This window comes from Bombyx mori, chromosome 13 (assembly GCF_030269925.1).
Source record: "Bombyx mori chromosome 13, ASM3026992v2".
Taxonomy (NCBI): Eukaryota; Metazoa; Arthropoda; class Insecta; order Lepidoptera; family Bombycidae; genus Bombyx; species Bombyx mori.
Genome location: NC_085119.1, coordinates 5,286,544 through 5,305,541, shown reverse-complemented (window position 1 = coordinate 5,305,541; position 18,998 = coordinate 5,286,544). Strand labels below are relative to the sequence as shown.

The window sequence follows — 18,998 nt, the reverse complement described above, 5'->3', positions numbered from 1 at the left end:
CGTATCTTTGTCGTGTCTATTTTGATGAAAAAGACACAAATGTAGTAAAACAAAACACTAATCAATAAACAAATTATTAAATTTGAAAATTGAATTCCATATCTGTTAATAGTAAAATTCCTTGAAATTTAAAATTTATTACGAGCCATGCATAAATTACGTTTCAAATGGCCAGTATTGTAAAACGGCAACTTCATAGGTAAATACCTAATATGTATGTATATTTAAAAGTACAAATTAGAAAGAATATGAGTCTCTGGTCTCTGTAGTGATAGTAGCAGGCATCATATTTTTGTATTTATTATTATTGAACTTCTATTTACCACTATTTGATGCCGAATTTCGGTATTGGTTGTTTTTATTTATTTTTATTAATGGAAGCTAAGTTTCGAAGCATTTTTAAGTAGTCAAATTAAAGTAGTTTAATGTAATTCAAACAGTTTTGGCACACAAATAATTCATCGCAGTTCGTTCCTTTTTAACACGTATATACTAAATACTATTATTAATACCTATGATCTTTACACGCTTGAAGTATGATCTAATGACAATTTTACTCGATATCATATCGATACTGAATATCGATTATTCAATCAGACAATTTACGTTAAATACGTGTATTAAATGAAGACGAAAGCGAGTTAGCGTCGATACCCGAGCTGTTATGTTCTCAGGTGAGTTGACAAGGCGGTTCTAGTGGGCTCGGAATTCGCGTCAATGCGTGGTCACAAGCGTGGGCGAGGACAGTTCGTTCGCCCACGGCGCCGCACCTAGCCACATCGCCGCCGATAGTGTAAATCAAAACTTCTATTGTCACTAGTTACCACTAGCTGCCAGCTGCGACAATCAGATTATACTCGTTCATTATGACGGCCACAGAATATTTTTATTTCTGACTTGAGAATACACATGAGCGCGTATCGTTTTACAACACAGGAGAGCTATTTGATTTTACGAATTGCTTTAAACTTTTGCGGCTATCTACGTAATAAACAGTATTATTTAGTGAGTTCTTACTAAAATTATTAGGTTTAATGAAGAACCGATATATCCGGACCGTTGCAAGCGTCACGATAATATTATGACATTTTCACGGCATCCAATACTAATAGACGATAAAGTGCTATGGAATGTCATTAAAAAAAAACTTTTAAAGGATATTTTCGGTAGGCAGCGGCTTGGCTCCATGCATTTGACGTCCATGAGCGACGGTAACCATTTACCATCAGGGGGGCCGTATGCTCGTTAGTCTACAAAAGCAATATAAAAAATGATGCTCTAAAAAGAGCACTTAAAATTTTTAGTATCGGATAACTCTATTTTGTGATGCACTTGACAATAAAACGGTTATCACTAAAAGCAGATTGTTTGTGAAAAGTGCACGATAAATATTATTCTAAATTTCACGATGTGTAAATGTTTTTTGAATATATTTTACTAAACGACACTCCGAAATATACTACTAAAAACCTTTAAGGATCCGTCCGTCAACAACAAATCTTATCAGTACTATCGAAAGTATTTCTTTTTGGAACTTTTTATTTTAAACATTGTACGTAATAGGATTACAAAAATAATAGAAAACCGTTGATGCAAGCAATGTTGTTGAACTGTACGTAGTTTTGATTTTAATTCTGTTGCTTAAGCTTTAAAGTTCATTTTAGAACGACAAAGCGAGGACTGTTAAGACTTAATCAAGGCGAGGAGGTGTCATTGGCCTGCCAGTGGACGGTGGACGCTCCACTAGCTCTCTGTCGCAGCTACTTTTGCTTTTTGAGTGAACATCGTACATCCTGGAGGCGCACGTCATTACTTTGGTATTTTCTAATCACTAACAACGTACCTGGAACTTGAAAATTGGAGTCTCGACACGTTTATTACGACCAATAATTTTGTCAAACACAATTCGTTTTATGATTGAAATAAAAACTAGGCATTCGTCAAGAATTATCTTGACAAAAATACTTTTGAATATGTACAGTTCTAATCCACACAAATCTTCAAAACATATCATTTAAATCTCGCTTCCTAAACAATATTCAATATGAAATATTTATTCGTATTTTATTAAAATTTGTCAAATGTATTTCTCAGCGTGGTTGGATACCTACTCTTTGATGGAAGTATTAATTTAACAAACGGTTGACGAATCAAGTTTTTCGATTGTAGGTGAGCAGTAGTGATGTTGTAACAGTCGAGTAGTGAGAGGGAGATGTAATGGTCGTGACGGTTGGCATTAGAGTGCCACGATCGCACGAAGTAGGGAGGGCCGCGGTTGCCTCCGGACGGACGACCTCACGGAAGGTCGACTGCCTCGCTCGCCCCGCCGCCCGCACCCCGTGCTCGCCCTCAACCAACCGCTATGTGGAATTTATATAATTGCCTTCAATTAAAACAAGAATACACGAATATATGAGTCGACTATTATCAAAGGCGGCAATCTGACTTTTGGACAATGATTAGTAAATCAGAAAAACGAATTATTGACTTTGTATTCCATTGGCAGTCACAAAACTCTTCGGAACGACATCTTAGATAAATAACAGGTTAACTATTAACCTTTATTTAATGCAGGTTTTGAACCGTATTCTTTGAAGGAGACGATTATATTCAAATAAATCTGTATTGACATATTAATAAAAAATTTTTGTCCAAATGTACAGATTGCCACCTTTGATAATAGACGACTCATATATTCTTTGTTTATAAACGAATGCCGTTGTAAAACAATTTTTAAATGGCAGCGCATGTCGAATTAGCAGCTTAATGTTTCTTATTGCGCGTGGACAAATATTCGCTACTACACACATCGGCCGCGCTTGTACTGAACTGAATTGGAATCCACATGGTTTACACGACTAAGGTCATCGTCGATGAGTGAGTGCCATGAATGGACCCAATCGTACACGGTCACCGGCTCGCTCATCCTTGATTATAGCGTTGTTATTACGTAACGCTTAATTCATATTTTTTTTTTATTAATTAAAAATAATAATGTTGTTTCATCTTCTGACGGCGACTGTGTTCGTAGTTATGACGCCGGTTGTAGTGTGCGTGTAGTCATACGATGATTTAAGTGTCATTCACGATACTTTGCTATTGTATTTAGATTGGCTCGAATAATGAATGCGAAAAACAAAAAAACGATGCATTATTCGTCGTGTTAACAACGCCTCACTCGGCCCCACATGGCAGTTTGAACAACTGCGAACAAAATTAAAGATACTACATACTTTGAAACTCTTTATTTGCTAGCTGAGTTCGAGTTCATCGCTTTTTTTTAACTAGCCATATGGCTAGTTCATAGCTATTTTTTAACTACGGATAGTCCATATACCACTGTAACGAGTGAATGCAGCCGTTAACTTTGGAAAATCAGTTGCATTGAAATAACTATCCAGTGCGCTTAGTGCGAGTTTTTTAACGTTCTCGATAGCGTAAAAGTTAAGTCAAATTTGTAGGGAGTTGGAACGTTTGCCTATGTTTGCCGTTAGAGGCGCTGTTCCAACAAATATATTAAGTGTTTAATCTATGGTTCCAACTGCATTTCAATGCAACCGATTTTCCAAAGTTAGCGGCTGCATTCACTCGTTATAGTGGTATATGGACTAGGATCGTTTCGTGGTAGAAATAAGGAGGACGGTGGTTCAATTGCGTTAACTCACAACCGCCTACCAGTGTGTGTTGACGAAGGACTTCCACGTTCAAAGACATCCAATAGCTGAGAAACTGAAACACGCAATTACTAATGGTGGGCCGTAATGTAGGTATGCCCGCAGCAGTCGTGTACTCTGGTTCCAAAGGTGAAACAGCCGATTTACGATACAAATGAGACTTCGACCTCATACCTCGTGTTAGATAGAGGTAACCGCGTTTTAATGTCTATGGCCTTTTTTGACCACTTAACAATAAACCATGAGATGGTCCACGGATCTATGGTATTACAAAATATTAGCAATTACCCGGAGATAAGTCATGATGGTGGAAATAGAATCAATAAATAACTCGAAACAGAGAGAACTTGATACATTATTATCATGGAAACTTCTATGACATATTAATATATGTAAAGGCTCTTTGGACCATGTTTTACTGGTGGTAGGACCTCTTGTGAGTCCGCGCGGGTAGGTACCACCACCCCGCCTGTTTCTGCCGTGAAGCAGTAATGCGTTTCGGTTTGAAGGGTGGGGAAGCCGTTGTAACTATACTTGAGACCTTAGAACTTATATCTCAAGATGGGTGGCGCATTTACGTTGTAGATGTCTATGGGCTAGGCTGTATGGGCTTAGATCCCCTTGCCTTTCCTAACAAGGAAAAATTGTACCAAAAAAAAAAAACTATGGGCTCCAGTAACCACTTAACCACCCATCTAAGCAATAAAAAAATAAAATGTTGTTTTGTCATAAGCACATCGACGCGCCATCGAATGTGCGCGAAATATACGCACGTCTCTTCACAATCACGACGTATTCGTTCACGTTTCTTTTATCTGTAGCAAACATCCGGTATTATTAGTAGACGCGTCCGCCCCGTACGCCAGTATCAAACGAATATATCAAATTCAAACGACTATTATATTAAAAGATAAGAATTTTAGACAAACAGCACTCTTAAATGAACTGTTTATCGGCCGTTAAAGCTCGCGAAAGATAATATTAATGTTCAAAACAATATAGTTTATCGTTGTTGGGTAACTAGACGCTTTATTTCGTAATATCAACGTGTAACAGTAGCTTAATAAACGAGTTCAAGATGTACCGTTTGCCTAAAATGCGACAAGAGATTTCACTGTTTGATTTTTACTGGGAGGTATCATTTGAACAGTGATTCGTTTTGTTCGATCATAGTGAATATAATATGTATTCCCAGATTCTTGAGAGACATGGTTAATTATGTGCCAATAAAGTAGGGGAGCGAGGGGCTTGTTGTAACAGTTTTCATGAAAACTAATATATCTTGAGATTCATTGATTAAATTGCTACTAAATAATGACGAATGGATACTGTAACTCTTCCTCTACCAAATCAAGTAAAAATAGTAACATTTATCATTGGTCATTATTGTACAATTAATTATTTTCTAGAAGAAGTGCGGTGTTACAACTTACCTCGTGCTTGGGGCAAGTTGTAACGTCTACCGGGGCAAGTAGTAACGACAATTCTTTGTTTATTTTTAGCAAAATTTACACCTTTCTAAAGTAGGTATTATATAATTGTTATCAAAAATCAACTTAAATACATTTTTTAAGTAATCTAAACGTAAAAATTAAGTAATTAACAGTTTTATTTAGTTAAGCACTACTTTTAATCATCATGGCACTTTTAAGTTACAGTAAGTATATAATTAAATTATTTATATCTAAGCTATGCTTCGTAATTATCTCTTTTTAATATTTATCTAACAAATTGCACTTATATCAACATTTGGTGGGTTTTATTATAATTGAATTCAGTCTTCATCTGCGCTACAATTAATACAAATAAAAGATATAGTGTCTCCTGTACACATCCTACAAGTGCCCCCATCTTACAAATGATACAATCTTCTTTATTTGAATCTGTTTAAGCTTCACCACATACCAGAGCACTCTTCTGATTCAGATTCTGAATCTGAACATAAAATCTTTTTTTTAACTCTGTCCACTCCGGTTTATTTTTTTGTTGATTTACCTTTGCCTTTCCCCTTCCTTTTCCTTTACCTATTTCTTTAATTTTATCATCTTTTTTCTGTTATTTCTTTATCTTTTCCTCATATTCCTTTTGTAAGGCTTGTTTTCCGGGAGTTTCTGTCAATACTGGTCGTCAATTCACGTCAATTCTTGGTGGCGCCTTTCGTAGAGGTCTAATGTTCGATAGCGAAAAAGTTTTTTGTAGACTGTTTTAGCATGTTACAACAAGCCCCGGGATTTTGTTACAACTAACCCCATGGTATGATTTTTAAAATTTATCAAGATAACTATTTAAACAATTTAGCGATCTTAAAAACTGTTACACATTAACAGAGATAAATAAATTTAAATGTAAATAAGATATAGAAATTTTGAAATTGGTCGATAATAATAACGTAAACCAAAATTTTACGACAGTACAATTTTATATTACCTGGCAAAAATGAGGCGCATGCACATTTTCGCTCATTGCGCTGGCCGGCGGGACATTGGCTATGACAACATGATGCGGTGCGATTTATAGGTCAAATCGAGTCAAAGAAATACGCTAATATTGTTTAAGATCCTAGTGAAAAGAGCCTGTTACTACTTACCCCTGTTACAACAAGCCCCTCGCTCCCCTAATGTTTTTTTTTAAATAGTGTAAGTATATTTATTATTCGTAATACGCGTCTTTTTTTAATACATAAGATTTCAAAATGGCGTCATAACACGTAATCTAAACAGAAATAGTAGGAAATGTTACCAGCCAACAAAAAAATTGATTCTTCATAAATTAATTTAAATATTGGTCTAGCAGTATCTTATTTTGTCTACTAGGTCAACTAAAATGCAGATTTAAATTCGATGCGTATAATCGTATATCGTATTACTGAATCAAATTCTTTATTTAATCTAAGCGAATTTACAAAACAATTTGCTTAAACGGTAATATTTAAATACTAACTTACAAAATGGAAACTCGTCTTATTAATAGTGTAATTTTATAAGAGATGGGACCAATTTAGCTACGTAGATGCAGTGCTGGCGATAGCGGATGGAAAGTGCGGGCGGCGGAGACTTCCGGCCTGGCTAGCCTTGCGCCGCCTCCAGAATAACAAACGGAACCTGATTTCTATCGAGTGGGCTATCGTTTAAAACGCCTACTCGACTATGAGAAGTCTTCTACGCATAATTACAGGAATAGGATTTAACAAAGACACAGGAGTGGGATTTTAATTGTGATAGGAAGTGGTGTAGTCCCGCACGTGTAGGTGCTACCATCTCATCTACCATGTTCCGAAATAGAAAACACTTTAGCAAAGTAGGGCAGCCGATACACAGTAAAAAATTCGATCTCTTGTCTCAAAGTACCTGCCCATGTTTCGTTGTGAAGTCTATGAGCACAGGTGCGATTAGTAGCTCCTGTTAGGCCAATAAGTGATTTTTGTTTCAAATTCATATCTTTTCGTAACAATCTAACCGTTACCGAAGATATAATGCACTAAAATTTTATTCTGTGGTCACTCAACTTGATTCACGTTACCTGTATTTACAGAAGCATCAATTTACGATTTCACGAAAGTTAGGTAGACACGAACCAACAATAGACAATGGGATATGCAGTACGTGATAACTTGAGTCTTGTATATTCTTCGAAGTTGTACGTACTGTATCTCAGTGTATTGTTTAGTTAATAACGGAGACAATCATTCGAACATCTTTTTCTTTAAATAAAAAAATTAAATAAAAAAGTAGCCACTTATTTAACTACTACGGATTTCTTAAAAAAAATTATCTTCTGTAAAACTACGATGTTTTTGTATTAGGTATACCGGGCTTGATCACATTTATCGCTTCATGAAATGACAATTTAGTTATTAATCTACTATCCAGTTTTTTTACAAATCATTAATTGAAATTGTATTTAATTGAATTATTATGTAAGTTATATCTTGGTTGGTACGAGTAATTATTATTTATTAGATTATTCGATCTCAAAATCGTAAAAAATCTCAAAACGATTAAATCGAAAAAAAAAAAATTTAAAATCAAAATGTCATAAAACAAGGAGAAATGATGACTTTAATAAATAAGGTTATAAACAACATGATTAATTTGTTTAAATTCAGATTATTCAGATCATTCGGACTATTCAGATTAGAAAAAAGCGTAGTTATGATGACTGTGTGAGCCTGCAGAGTAGATAATAATACGTAGATACCAACATCTGCGGCGAAGTATTATTATATTCAGAATTCAATAGTTGTATCTACTACGACATTACCGTCACCAACTTAAAAAAGCAATAATGTATGTACAACATTTCTACAAAACAAAGTTATGTACCTAAATAAAATTGTTATTCAAAGGCTAATTTCAAAACTTGCTTTTGACAAACTTTATTCATTTGCTAATTAGACTCCTTCTTGCGAAAGAAAACTAAAATGCATATCAATTATATTAACAACATTTATAACAACATTTTGTTTTTACTTACTTTGAGAATAGTTTGATAACTAGGCGGACATGTTTTATAGAATTTGTGATGCCTGCTTCGATGGGTATAGTAACCGGCAAACATCGTGAGCAAATGACCTTGACTGCGCAGAACCGAATTTTAGATCACTTTGGTGGTGAGGGTGAGGCGCGACGGCAGGGGAAATCGTATCGAGCGCGTTATTGGTAGATCAGTCGAACCCTGCGTCCCGCACCGCGCCTTCGTTCCGCTTGCTCCCAAAAGTACGCTTGCGTACAGTGAAAAGTCTATCGTTATTAATCGTTAAGTTATTTGTTATAATTGCTTGTTGACTTTGTTGCCATTGCTATTTGTTGAGTGTTTGTTGATTTTTTATAAAAAATACACTATGCCGCGACAAACTGGTATAGTATTCAAAAGAAAGGGTAGAAAAATTGTGTACGACGTATATTGCTTCATTATAAAACAGGGGAAGAATAATATTATGGAAAAAGTAAAACAAACTTCGGAAGCAACAAAAACATCAGTGAGTACTGTTAGGTGCATTATTAACGAAGCTAAAGGCTCTGGCTTGCTCGCCGTGCTTGGGACTCCGGGTAAGAAAAGATCAGGGAAGAAGAAAGTTACCGGGATGGATAGTTTCGTTCAATCTGTAATAAAAAGATGTAATCATAATAACTACATAACAAGCAGCGAAACTCCGTACCGTAGAAAGGCTTCGAAAATTTTAAAGAAGATATACATTTTAATGGCTCGGAATGAAGCTTACGACGAATTATGAAAGAGCTAGGCTTCAGATGGAAAAAAAAAAACAGAAAATAATCGGAAGCTGGTAATTGAAAAAAGTAACATTCGATTACTACGAATCGAATATCTTCAAAAAATAATTAATTATAGACAAAAAAGAAGATCGAACCGACCGAGTCGTAAACTACACCGATGAGCCCTATGTCGACTTATCACGATGATGGCGACTCGGGTGATGAAAACAGTGATGATGATAATAGTCAAGATTATGATAACGAAAAAAAAATTACAAATACCAGCTTCGCTTCAACTGAACGAAGACCTGGCAACAGCTCTAGTTTTGACTTAATAGAAGGAATATCTATTTTACCCCAAGATTAAATTATTACAATTATTAACCTATATTTTTTGTTGATGTTCTAATAAATATATAAATAAATACATATGTTGATTTTAATAATTTAATTGCATTATGACGCAGAGTAAATAATGTTTTTGCACGTGAGTGTACCATGCGCAAACTTATCCCCACTACGTCGACAAATGCTCAAGAAGTTTGCCGGCTATTATACTGTAATGCTGGGACCACACTGCGTTATGCGCTATTCGTTATGTGACTACGCCGTATTCGCCAAAATATCTGTGAAGCGCGCAAACAACAAACATGCCATCCACACTTCGAACTTGTGCGCTGAATTATGCCAAATAAGGCAAATATGTGTCTTGTTTGCGTGGAGCGATGGACGTGTTGAGAGTTGCCGCAATTTATTATTTCCTAAATGTTTCTTACCAATACTTGTTGTAAAAAGTTACTGAAAGACCGAAAAGAAAACGCTGGTGGATGATTACAAGTCATAAGACACGTCGATACACGACCGCTACAACTCACAAGCGAGCGAATGACATACCGAAGTGTGGGCAGTCGATGCGCATATTCGGCTTATTCGTGTCCTTTGAAGTGTGTCAAAAAACCGACAAGTCGACGGATACGCGTATTTGCTATTCGTCCTTATGTGTTATGCGTACGAATAAAGCGAATATTGGCGAATATACTCTCCACACTTCGCCGTATGCGCGTGAATAGCTCGCATAACGAATAGCGAATAGCGCAGTGTGGTTCCGGCATGACATTTAATTTTGTCATCGTATGGTTGCGTTATCGCTTGTCCTTGACACAGAGACGCCGCGTGCACAACGCTTTTATTGTCGCTGCAACCTTGCGAAAATTACCGCTACCGATAACAAACGCCATAGTTGTCGACTAATCAGTACAGCACACCCTTCGGCTGTTGCGTACTTACTTTAAATGTTTGTTTTCAGATTTTTACTAATTATTGTAAAATAATTTATTTAATTGATTCATTTTTACGAGTACATATGCCTTTAAGGATTATATTTTTTGTACAGTTTTTAAAGACGCATGTGGATGGCAGCCTCACGGCACGACTCTCGCCAACCGGAAACCTAATTCCCGGATGTGGTTGCGCGGGGGGATCTCACCGGAAGCTTGGTAAACGAGCACATCCGCTACTGCCGCCCGCGCCGCAAAATTTGGCACCGTGAGCGCTCGCAGCCCGCTTCCGGCCTCCGTCCCCCGGACCCCTAACGTCGCTCTCGCCCGCGAAAATAGCGGCCAACCGCTCTGTGTACGCGGTTCATTCAGTATGGCCGCCTTCCATTCATAAAAAGGCGAGGTGCGGGCGGTGTGGTGTGCGGCGGTGAGGGCGCAGCGTCTCCCGCCGACCCGCACCCGCACCCGAAGCCAGTGCGGAATGTGCCAGCGAACGGAACGGTCGTTTCGTTGGAGCGTAGCGCTAGCGCTCCCGGTTTTCCATTAAAATGTGTATAAGAATAAGTGCAGTGAATCCGCACGAGTTCGGAACGGTCACAAAAAACGCCGTCGTCGAGATCAGAAGTAGAAATCAACGAAGAACTTCAGCGAGGAAGTGAGTAGCGGCCATATTGCAGTGATAACCGCGCGGCGGGCGGACGAGAATCGAGGCCGGTGCGTGGGCCGTCCCCCGCCCGCACCAGGTGCCGCTCCGGACCGCGCCGGTCTCATGAACCTTCCCGTGGATTTGCGCGACCGAAAATCGGTGATTCCACCGTATTTTTGTGGGGAAGTGAGTCTTCCGGCGTGGATTCGTAGCGGCACGATCGGCAATTAGATCCGATCATAAATCCTCTGTAGATCAGTGTTGTGTGTGGGACCGCCTGGTCCGAGTGTCCTTGTGTAGAGATGTGACCGTGGAACGTTTGTTTCGTAAGTACATAAACGACGTCCCACAGCGAAAATCTGTAGTCTTGTCAGGGAAACCAAACTTACGAGAAGCTAGGACTAGGCGGGTCACTAAATTATTTACGAAAGGGTTAACATTATTTACAAAGAAGTCACGTTAAGATGAATGACGAGAAACGACGCCTCGCCTCGCCGCTTGGCGACGGGCACACGTGCAGCGAACAGCGCAACGCGAGAACGTTCTAAACTAACTCGTTAATAATACTACCACATCTCTCATTTATTTTTGTAAACAATACAGATTCCAAAACACTTTCAATTGTAATGTTGATATCATAAAGGTTACAAAAGAATGAAACTATTCATTTGAATTTAACTAACACGGTTCGTAAATAAATTTACAAAACGTGAATAATATACAATGTTACAATAAGTAAATAATAAATAACAGGAGAAATTTAAACGTTATGAGTTTATTATAGCAACAGTGGAACGAATTTCGACAATAATTCTTGATAACAAACAGTCAACGCAGATAAAGAATATTTTTTTAAACAATGCTTCAACATAAACTCGTAATATTTTAACGAACTTTCAAAGATAACACGAAAAAATCGGAATGAAAAATAAATACGTATATCTAAATACTTCATTTTTAATTTATATTATAAAATGTGGTTATATTTCTCTAATTACTTAAAACTTAACCAAAATACTTTAAAACTTAATGAACTGCTCTTTTTATCAATGTTTCCGTAGCCAAGTAGCAAAAAAGAAAATCCTTTTAATTCCATACTGACCATACTATGCCGCAGATCTATTTACAACATTTGGAAGGTATGCGTGAAACTAATTCACGCAACGATACATGTATCGTAATTATTTGTGCGTTAACATCTTTTCAGATTGGATTTAATGAGTCTACAAAACTTCTTTAATTTTATTCAATAATCGCTAATAATAATATAAACTTTTCAAGTCGTGAGTCCTTATTTGACAATTGATTTTAAGAACAACTTCTGATGAAAAGTACTTAGTTTAAATGAGATATAGTTGATTAATTTTGAAAACTAGTATAACTTACAAGCTTTCAAGTAGTTAATAATTATGCATGAAGAGGTGAATATAAGGGAAACTAAATATGAACGAAACCTTTTTTCTATATCGTCAAACTCAATCAGATAACGACTGATTGACAGAATGACTGAAATTTGGATGGTGTATCTCTTGCATGACTAGTAAATAGATCGTGTTTGGGCACATTGAATTTGTCTCTGCGAATACTATCCAGAAAGCGGTTTCTCTTTTTTTTACCCAACTTTTTGTCATTAACAGCACAATTTTTTTCTGTGAATGCCTGTTAAACCTACAGAATCTTCTTACACAGTGCGTAATGATTTGCATGTTTGTTTTCCAAAAGTATTTACCCCAATTAGAATTCTTTATATGTTCATAATCTTGGGTTCATTAGTACAGGTGTAGCATTAAAAGAAGCCTGTCTGATTAAAGCTTCGTAGCGTTTGAGTGTAGCTACCACGATTCTACCGATTTTGCCGCGAAGCACCGTGCGCGTATTGGTTTGAACGGTACAAAAGCCGTAAACTTCGACTTCTTTCAAGATAGGTGACGTCAATCACGTTTCTGATGTCAATACGCACCGGTAACCGCAGTGGTTATCGGCCAAATATGCCGTGAGCTGCTATACTAAACTTATATCTATGGAATTACAAAAAGTAGCACTAATCATTGAGTTAACTTTATGGATAAATCGATTCGTAATGTTTTGCGTCAATAAAAAATTATGGATTTTATCATTAGAAAAGCTGGTGACAGACATGCTGTGGCGTTAATCGACCCTCGATAACCTTTGAATCCGAAGAACTCAACGGATTTTTATCGTAAGAGGAAATAAGTAATTACTAATAAGAAAAATACTATACTACTCGCAATGGTAGTAGATTTAGATTAGGACATATAAGTTGGTTCCTTAAACAGACACCATTAATTTTAACACAATCATTGAGAAGAACTGAAAAGGATGGCATATTAAAAAAAAGTTATGGATCTCAAATTTGATGGTCTTTTGAAGAAAAAGTTTGAAGGCTATGTAAAGTACACGAGAATTTACGATGCAAAATGGAAAGTTTCTGATCTTTAAGAATTTTTTCACTACCTTCAATAGATAGAGGAATTCACGGCCTACTTGATTAATCTCTAACTGGCGTAACACATAACATATCACTATTAAACAGTGAAAGTTTCAACTAGGTATATTAATCCGTTCTTCACATAAAGAGGCGTGAATAATTTACTGCCAAAACATGAAAGAATGAGTTGCGTTAGGTAGGAAATTAAAGAATGGTTCCGTTTGCAACATGAGATCCGATGAGTTCAAATTGTTTGCCTATACTAGGTGGTATTGGGACAACTGGAATCGATTTGGTAGTTAGACATGACTTTCGGTTTTATCAACGACCTTCTTGAGAATAATACGATTTAAGCCCACAGTTTAGATGACTGCATAAACTGGGTTAAGTTTGAGTTAAGTAAGAAAATTCGATGAAATACAGTAGTTTCTCGGAAACGAATGATAGCTTAGTATGAGCATACTGAAAAAAGGACTGAGGACATTTACTCATTTGTTTTGTTAATACCCGAACTTACTACCATTGTATTTAGCGAATAATTAAAGCAGGAATGTAATCTTAACTGTATTGTTGATATAGAATTAACCAAAAACTAGTATATTTCACTAAATTCTTTAAAACACGCGTAAAAATATGACATCCACGTTTTTAAGAATTTTATCGTATTTTTACAGAAAATAATAAATCCAGTCATTGTTATAACCATGATGAAAACTTAATATATCGATAGTACTTTTGAATAAAATTATCACAGCATTGTTTTAATATAAACGCCACAACTATGTTATTAACTTCGAAATAAACGGAAACTTTCAAAACATTTTACCGACAAAACTTAGTACCACAGGAATAGTTAAACCCAGCCATTGTAGTGGCAGTTATCATAAAATGGATGATATTTGATACCTGAGTTGCGTAATAACATTTACAAGATTAGCACATACATGTCCACATATACAAGTTCCTAAGAAAAACATTCCGGCCATTGCGCTAGTAACGACACAGTTCGGTTGCCGTTTTCTTGTATCTATTATAATAATCGTAACTGTTGAGTAATGAAACAAACATTATTTTATACATCGCCCTACGCTAGCAATCCACTACAAAAAATTATAAAAAACGTAAGCCTATGCTATCACTTGAAATCTCATAAACGAGCGGTAATTTACTGGTGGTAGGACCGTAAGTCCGCGCGGGTAGGTACCACCACCCCGCCTATTTCTGCCGTGAAACAGTAATGCGTTTCGGTTTGAAGGGTGGGGCAGCCGTTATAACTATACTTGAGACCTTAGAACTTATATCTCAAAGTGGGTGGCGCATTTACGTTGTAGATTGTAGATCTATGTTGGGCTGTGAGCTAGTCCTGCGATCTAAAAAAAAAAAATTATCATTTAAACAATACACCGTAGCTATTAACGGGTGAGACCACAAAAAATGTGTTAATATCATGTTTTGCCTTATGCATATAAAACCTAGACTTCTAAATTGAAAAACTCAACGCGATTGTCTTTTACATGGAAGACAAATATTTAATTAGTTTAATGGGAATAATTTTGAATACATTTCAGACGTGAGCAGGTTAAACCAGTACGTTTAGTGTCTGCTATCATCTTAAATAAGAGATAAAACATATTTAAATTTGTAATGACTATTGACCTGACTGAATTTATAGACGAGATTTTTAAAGTAACGTAAATAAATAGATCCAGACTCTATTTTGCAAAGGCGTTCGACTTAGACGGTACGTGTTTACTGAGTGAACGACTTTGTTACAATTATCGTAAGCTAGACACGTATTTACAAAATAGTGGGAAGAAAGCGTACTGAAGGGTTTTTGTTTAAATAATTTGTCAATGATAAGATTAAACATTGTATTCATCTTTTACTGTTTTTTGGAATTATAGAGACTCGTTGTATAAAATAAAATATACATTCTCGTAATGCTCAATATTTGTGTTTTATGAGAACATTAAATTGAGTTCCAATATAAATTCTTATTTACAAGGACTACAAAAGTACTACTATCTATTTAAACACATTGAAATAAAAAGCGTTCCTGTGAGATGTTTTCGTATTGCTTAAAAGTACAAACCTAAGTCCAGATTTTTAAATCGGTAAGGTCAACAAATGTAATGGAGAGTGCATTTTACTATTAAACCCGTCTGTCACGGTGTTCACAACGTCACTACCCTTTACCCATACGCTTAACTTCCATAATTAGCACCTCGCTCACGCTCGGCATGTCGTAAAAACATAAGACCACTGTAACCAGTACATTTGATTTCGATTTTTTTTAAATATTGTGTGAATTAATATTAGGAACGGTAATTATATATTACAATACAGTGTATGGGTAAACATTGTAATAAGTTGTTCTAAGTGCACAATAAGCAAAGTTCATATGTTTTTGCTAGATCATAGTACTCACGTTTCAGCCAAGCATACGTGTTTGTATCACTTTATGCAAACATCGTGTTTTTTGTAATTTCCGGTGAAATTTTAGGATAATAATACAGACGGATTATTATTATTTTAATTAGATGACCCCAGTAAACAGAGAACTGGTTTAAAGCAATCGTCGCTAATGTCACTATGTGAACCTCGAGCATTTATTAAAATAATAACATTTCGTGTTGTTTTCAAAAAGCGAAAACTAGTCATGTTAATATTTTAAATTCAATATTTTGAGGGTAGACTAAACATTTTTTTATGTGGATTTTATGAACAAATTTCATTATTTTCATGTTTTTTATTTTACTTGGCAGGTGGGGACGATGAGGGAACAGGAAGGCGACGGCCCGGAGAGCCGTTAGCCGGACTCGATGGATGAGTATGGCGGGCCGGCGGCGCCGCCCCGGCCGCCCAAGCCGGCGGCGCGCGTCCACAGGCCGTCGGGCGCGCGCCAGCCCACCGTATCATTGCTGCGGCCGCGCCCTGAAGCCGAGCGCGAGCGCAACGCCTACGTGGAGGCTCCTCGGCGAACTCACGTGTCACCCGCAGCGGCACACGCGGGCGCGCACCAACCTCTCAAGCCGGTGACGACGCAGCCGGCCGCCGCGGCCGACAAGCGGCGCGCCGGCGCCCTCCAGGCCGATTCTATAGTGTGCGAAACGTGCGGGCGATGTCGCTGCGAGCAGTGCGCTCGACCTCGGCCGCTACCCTCGCGCTGGCTGTGCGGCTCCTGTCTATGCAGCGCGGAAGCATGCGTTGACTACGCGTCGTGCATGTGCTGCGTGAAGGCGCTGTTCTACCACTGCGGGAGCGGCGAGGAGGAAGCCGGCGAGCCGTGTGCGTGCGGACCGCGACTCGCATGTGTGGGTGCGCTGGCGGTGCCGCTGCCGTGCCTGTGGCTGTATTGGCCGCTGCGTGGATGTGCAGCGGCGGGAGCGGCGCTGTACGCGCGGTGTCGCCGCTCCGGCTGTCGTTGTCCGGACCCTCAGCCGCGGCTCTCCAGTATTATCTAGTCCCGCCGCGCGCCGCCCGCGCCCTCCGAAGCGCCGAGTCGAGCGGCGCGACCGCGTTGTACAAATATTTATTGGCGAGCGGCAGGCTTCGGACCGCGCGGGGGTGGACTCAGTGATCGCTGTGCCTGTCCGTGGAGTGTGGTGGCGCGGGGCCGGCGTCGGACGTGCGCCCCGCGCTCGCTGTGTGAATCGTCTACGAGTACCTTGTAAATATAGTTTTATAGTGTGAATGTATGTGAACGTGTCGCCCGAACGTCGAAAGTCTCAAATTTTCTTGAGACCGTAACGTGTCATAAAAAAAACGTTAACGTTAGTATTTTGGATTCTACGCAAATCCAGAGAAGATTAAGAAATGAGATATAAAGCATACTTATTAAGATGTAGATAATTTACCATTTATTTATTAACTGAATTTGTATTTATTTGTAAATAAAACGACAACATTATATTATAAATACGAATGTTTACTACATTGTTCTTGTTTTCTTTTTCCTTGACCATTAATTATATCATATATAATACGCAGTTTTATCAGTCTTATCTGAATATGGAAAAAACATGATTTTCGTACAAAAACAGGCATTGTTCAAGTCAAGATAAAGACAATCATTCATCGCTAGGTACATACCTACGTGAAGTAATTCACAACTGTCTATAAATGTGTAGAATTAACAATTCCAAACTTGTCAATGAATTATTACAATTATGAAATTTTAAGAGTATACAGCACATGTCCATTTACTACGTTATGGAAATTAAGTTGAAGTTAAATGTTCGACATTCAATGGCACCAAACTAGTTCTGAGATTATCAACTGTGTTGCGGGTGCCAGATTCATAGACATTTGTATTACAACATTTCGGATTTGAAATAAGATTGAAAATATTTTAAACGTAGACATTTATTCCGATCAAGAATCAAACCCGGACTGTCTTGTGCAAGTCGACTGATTAGAAATATTCCAAAAATCGTAACCGTCATCTGTTAGGGTAAGTGTGCTTAGTGCGCTTGATAGCGTAAAAGTTAGCTTATGTTTGTATGGAATGCGATCGTTTGCCTTTGCCGTTAGGGGTGCTGTTCCAACTGCATACAAAATTGGGTTAACTTTTACGCTATCGAGAACGTTAAGAAACTCGCACTAAGCACAAAGGTAGCTAGTAGTAAAAGATAACCTAATACATACACAAATAGAAAATATATTTTCAATTAAGAAATATCATTTCCAAACAATGCATACTTAAAATCGTCTATTATAATCTGCTCCGTAAAATACCCAAGAGTATACAAGAGGATGTACTCAGAACTAATTGTTCAAAATAAATCTAACAACTTCCTGTGAATAAAACACAATCGTTAATTTGTTTCACTATTTCATCTGTCATTCGCCATGACATAAAAAGAACGCAGTCGCACCACAAAAAACACATTTTTTAATCGATCTTTTGAACTCTTACAACGAAAACCTACCACGTTTTTGAAATACATTTTATTATTTGAAAACCACGAATTCATATTGCGACAATCTCCACAAATTTTCACAAAACGTAATGATCTTGTAATGAAAAATTAATTTATAAATACGCTTACTTCAGAAACCATACCTACCCACGTTGTTCGTAAGATTACATACCTTTACTGCCTTACCGTATATAAACTGAAATCACCTCACGGCTAAGTAGGTAATTAATATCACAATTATCTTGGCAATGATAACCATTTGTTAACAGCCACGCAACATTAGTTGACATTTCAAATTTTACCACATCAAACTAGAAAGATAACAAACATTCCACCTTAAAGCAAACACATTGCATATAATTTTACTTATATTCAGAAGTAATTATCACCATTAAATAATAATCAAAAGAACAATAATTCAGAGGAAATAACTATCGATGCGCGCCGTGGAGTCGTCAGTGAGCCTCGCGCTTGTTTCCTTTCGCCTACATCCGGGATGTACTACGCATGGCTGACAACAAAAATTACTGCGGCCGTTTATCGTTGACTGGAAATATCAACCTTATGGCTTAAATTTTAAGATATTTTTTCGATAACTGATGATCTTTAGTTGATTTAAGTTTCCTGAATTCTTGCGCTCGGTATCTTGTTCTCAGGGAAGCTTAATATTCTTCTATGATTCTATTTATGGTTTTAAACCAGTACAGTAATTCAGTTATAATGTTTTTAAACACCAGAAAGTCGTTTTTTGAGTTATGTATCTATCAATAAAATGTAATTTTAAATATAGTGACATGAGGCAAATAATTAGTATGTA

The 18,998-nt window shown here is 37.4% G+C and overlaps 1 protein-coding gene across 3 annotated transcripts in view; it reads left to right on the top strand.

Moving 5' to 3' along the window:
• Nucleotides 1-17,195, top strand: part of LOC101741873 (protein sprouty) — a 41,642-nt gene extending 24,447 nt beyond the window's left edge. Inside the window, 2 exon segments of one of the 3 annotated variants that reach the window (NM_001309553.1) lie at nt 10,664-10,819; nt 16,025-17,058. In NM_001309553.1, the coding sequence (NP_001296482.1) occupies nt 16,082-16,723 (642 nt within the window). In that variant the 5' untranslated portion in view covers nt 10,664-10,819; nt 16,025-16,081 and the 3' untranslated portion in view covers nt 16,724-17,058. 3 annotated transcript variants of the gene reach the window in all.
• Nucleotides 17,196-18,998: the final 1,803 nt, after the last annotated feature.